Genomic DNA, 4413 nt, shown 5'->3' with positions numbered 1-4413 from the left:
ATGGCGTCGCTGGAGCAGATTGTTCAGAGAAACCTTCACTGCCCGATCTGTCAGGAATATCTCAAAGAACCCAAACTCCTGGCTTGCCCTCATACCTTTTGCACGAGCTGTCTCCGCCACCTTCACAGATCTAATGGCGAAGACAGCGACATTTCCTGTCCACTGTGCCACAACACTACCATAATCTTGGGCGGCGACGCCGGCAATCTCAGAGCGGACAAGGAGATGGGATCTTTGCTGGACCAGATGAAGAGCGCGAAGCAGCAATGCACTCACTGTGGATCGGTGGACGACTCCCCCGCCGTCACTTACTGCCAGGACTGCGAGCTGTACATGTGTGAGCAGTGCCAGGGCAAGCACAACGCCTGGAGAATCAACTCGAAGCACCGAGTGGTCAGTGTGGAAGATATCAGGCGGGGTAAGGTGAGGGTCGAAAGAAAGATCCCGTGTCAGAACCACCCACAAGAAGAGGATGGAATTCATCTGTGTACAGACATTTGTATTGACTGCCGAAAGACCGTCTGTATAGAATGCCGCGTGCTTCATCATGAAAAGAAGGGTCACTCTGTGTTGAGTTATTCAGAATACAACAAGAGTAGAGTGAGTAAACTGGACAAACTGGACAATGCAGTGAAGGACAAAATGAGAACACTGAAGGCATATGCTGAGTACGTCGAGCAGAAGGAAAGGAGCGCAGTATCGCACCTCGAACGAGAAATAGCACACGTCAAAGTAATCCGTCTAAATGCCGTGAAGAAGTTGACTGAGCGAAAGACCCAACTCATGCAAACGCTGGAAAAGGAGAAGGAAGCAGTTCAACGGCAATTCAAGGAACTTGAACTTGTGAATGACAAGTTCATTTCGAAAATTGAGAGAGGCAGCGAATCAGTACAGAAATGTCTCAAGAATCCTCTAGAAGGTGATGCTGTCGCTGTAACCCATTCTCGATGCAAAGCTCTATCTGGACTACTTGATAAGGACAATCCTGACAGTGACGTCGTCAAGGAGTTGGAGAACAACACCAAGAGTGTGAAATTCATAAGATGCAAGGGGTATAACGAATTACACTTCGGGGATGTCGTTAAAATCGAGTGGAAGCTGGAGAAAGAAGTGAAGCTGCCTATGAAAAACAGCATGAATGCTTTAGCTCCCACATCAGATGGCAAGATGGCTTTAGGGTCGTGCTTCGAAGGGGTCCACATTTATTCGAGAGATGGTGAACTATGTCAGACTGTCTTGAAGAATGTCAAAGTCAGGGAGATCTCCTTTCTGTCGGATGGTCGAGCCGTTGTACTGACCATCTCGAACAACATGTCTCTGTACACGCCCGAGTTTGAGCGGCTCCCAAGCCGATTCGACAATCTCAGTCATGGTGACGTCGGGTCTGCCTGTCTGGCGACTGATGGTGAAGAACAAATCTTTGTAAGCTACAGGAAGTGCAAGAAGATTCAGGTGTTCACGCCATCTGGCGGCAAGGCAATCCGAGAGATGCCATGCAGCGACTTCAGTCCTCAGCAAGTGTTTGCAATGAACTTCCGCAAGGACTTGGTGTTTAGGAGTGATAAGAATACAATACGTCTGATAGACGAGTCGGGTGTGACGAAACATCTCGTCAGTAAAGACGCGGATTTCTTTTGGGCGTTTCCCGCTGTACGTCACGACGACAACATTCTGATTGGCTGGGTGAATTATATCGAAAAGCTGCTCATCATCGATCTCTTCACCGTCGACCTCAAGTACGTACGAACTCTTGTCAAGAATCAAAAGATCGAAATTCCCAAAAGGGAGTGGTTCTACATGCAAGAATATCTGTCGGGTGAGATCGCATTCTGCACCACAGATAAGCTCTACATTTTTACAGGCACGCACATCAATCAACAAATGCCGACAAATTAGATGACCCCTTGGTGCGACAACAATGATTGTGACATTATAGAAGTAAACTGATTTCTTCAAGATACGATCGCGATTCTCCTTGCAGTATAGTCTTCAAAAAATTCATGTTTGAATCGAGGGCTCTTTCACGGAAAGAGATTATTGTGGGACCCGGGGCCCGTTGCATAAAACTCCAACCGGATTTTTTTTCCGGTTGAAATCACGAAACTCCGGTTGGAAGCTCCCAACCAGAGTTTTTATGCAACGGATTTTACATTCTTAGGTTAGCAACCTTAAAAAATTCAGGTTGGGCAAATCCCAACCTGAATTTTTTAAGGTTGCTAAAAAAGTTTTATGCAACGGGACCCAGGTAATTCTATATAATATTACGTTCGAAAAGGCGTTAGCTCATCGCTAGAAATATCTTATAAGTTATAGGAACATACACTCACGCATTATGCACACATTTGATACAGACAGACACAAGCACGGAAACATACACACAAAATATATTCTTATGTGAAATAAGTCTGCCTCGGGGAAACGCTATGTACAATGATGTTAATGCTGTAGACTCTACATCGAACTTTTTGTATTTTTTTCTTGCTTTCTGTAGTGTGATATGAATTTAAATGTTTAAGCTTCTACCAACCTTTAATTGTAGTGGGTAAGCTTTGGTCCTACTCCGCTGAGGACTTTCTCAAGCCTTATGCAGTGAAGTGTTGTCTTGCTGCCGTTGCCTGTCTTTGTTGATCACTGGACCATGGTTTTAGTATCATATAGTGTGATATGGTATATTCAAATCCACGTGGCACCTTTAATAGAGCGAATATCTGTATGCAAGCGGTAGATTTTCCAGAGGATTGTACGTATATATACAGTCCTATATCTAGACAGGAAGAAAAGGTGAGGTGTGAATACATTCACTTATGTACATTGGAAGGCTGGTACATGCATATACCATGTAAAATAACAACAACAACAACAACAACAACACCAAACAAACAAATCGCAATCAAGCAAAAAAAAAAAGTCGGATGAAGCCTATTGCAATGTACATGATGTGATCAGACCAATCATGGGATTGGAAAAGAAAAAAAAAATCGAAATGCGCACTATTATAATCTGAATAGTTCATTTTGATATCTGTTATTCCTCATTATATCATTTAGTTGACTACTGCCTTTGCAAGAATAATGAAGTCAACCCGTGGTCGACATATCATAGCCGCGGCATTTAAAAAGAATTTCTTAGAAATGATGTTCATAGTATACAAGTGGGCAGCTGACCAGTGAACGTGAGCGAACTTGAATGGTTTTGAGAAAGTGTCAAATGTTCAGATGTCAGTAAATCATCTGACATGAAGTCTATCGGCTACGTTATTCTTCATGTAAAACCATGTAACAATATCATACATCTCCAGCTTTTCTTATTGATACTCTTGTTCGATCTTCGCGCAACATGACTAAATTAGGTATATTCTTGAAACTATGAAAGTCTTCCTTCTCTCTCTGTTGGTCCATGCTTTGTCCTCTATGCTGGGTCGATCAACTTGACAGACTACAAGTTGCGAACAAACAAATAAAGAATAAAAAAGTTAAAGATATCAACATTTTGAGTGGATTTACAACGGAAGTTTGCCAATTCCATGATCAAGACTTTCATTTTGCGATCCCTAGTCATGTCACTGTGTTACAGAAATTAATTGACAATGGTATTGTCATGGTTTCTATATTGTTGGGATTAGTGTCAATTTGTTCTGCATTTTCTGAGACTTTGATATACATGTATATAGTAACTGTTCCACGTGGTTATGCATTCTACAGTTATCCGACCAGTCACATGAATAGATCCGACCTCTCATTTCATTTTTGTTACAATGTTTCAAGCGGGAAACACATCAAAATCACATTCGCTCAAGAAAAGAATCAAATTTCATGGTCTTGGAAATGTTTTGATGCCTATATACGGCTAGTGTTCAAGTCTGAAAATTTGCAAAGTAATCTCAATGTAATGACGTCACTATTAATGTTCTATGACACGTACTGGATTTTTTTTCTTATCAAACTGATGTCATAAATTCTTCCCAGAAATTCTGCGAAGTATACTGAGGTTCTTGTACAAACCTATAGACTTATTCAAATCAAAATACAACTATCACGTGATTATATTGCTGCCTGATTTTTTTAGGAAGCAACTATTTGCGTAAATGTCAATTCATGATCTTTAAAGTGTAAGTAAAGGCCCTATCTTATTGTGTGTGTGTGTGTGTGTGTGTGTGTGTGTGTGTGTGTGTTTTACTGCTCTGCACCATGTATAGATTCTCTGTATATGAACTCTCGCCCCCCCCCCCCCCCCCATTTCCCGAACGTATCCTTGTCTGCATGGATGAATGCTGTGCTGGTATGTATGTTATGTATAATTGTAATGTGTGAATGTATAGTATGTGTGTGTTTAGTGGGATGGGGCATACAGGGAGGACTCTTCGCGGACTTAACTAGCCTCAGAATTTGCATTCATCAAGTCGCATTACAATGC

The 4413-nt window shown here is 42.0% G+C and overlaps 1 protein-coding gene across 1 annotated transcript; it reads left to right on the top strand.

Moving 5' to 3' along the window:
• LOC139726295 (uncharacterized) lies at positions 1-1896 on the top strand. Its single transcript, XM_071637363.1, has one exon. The coding sequence runs from the start codon at positions 1-3 to the stop codon at positions 1894-1896; it is 1896 nt and encodes a 631-aa protein (XP_071493464.1).
• The last annotated feature ends 2517 nt before the right edge of the window (positions 1897-4413 follow it).

Source organism: Diadema antillarum, unplaced genomic scaffold (assembly GCF_040938485.1).
Source record: "Diadema antillarum isolate AM-2024a unplaced genomic scaffold, OU_Dant_1.0 seq00000082_RagTag, whole genome shotgun sequence".
NCBI lineage: Eukaryota > Metazoa > Echinodermata > Echinoidea > Diadematoida > Diadematidae > Diadema > Diadema antillarum.
The sequence above is the reverse complement of the archived record's forward strand: the minus strand, read 5'-3'. Positions and strand labels throughout refer to the sequence as shown.

Bases quoted from the DNA above. Each gene is read 5' to 3' on its own strand.
- LOC139726295 (XM_071637363.1), top strand. From the start codon at position 1: ATGGCGTCGCTGGAGCAGATTGTTCAGAGAAACCTTCACTGCCCGATC.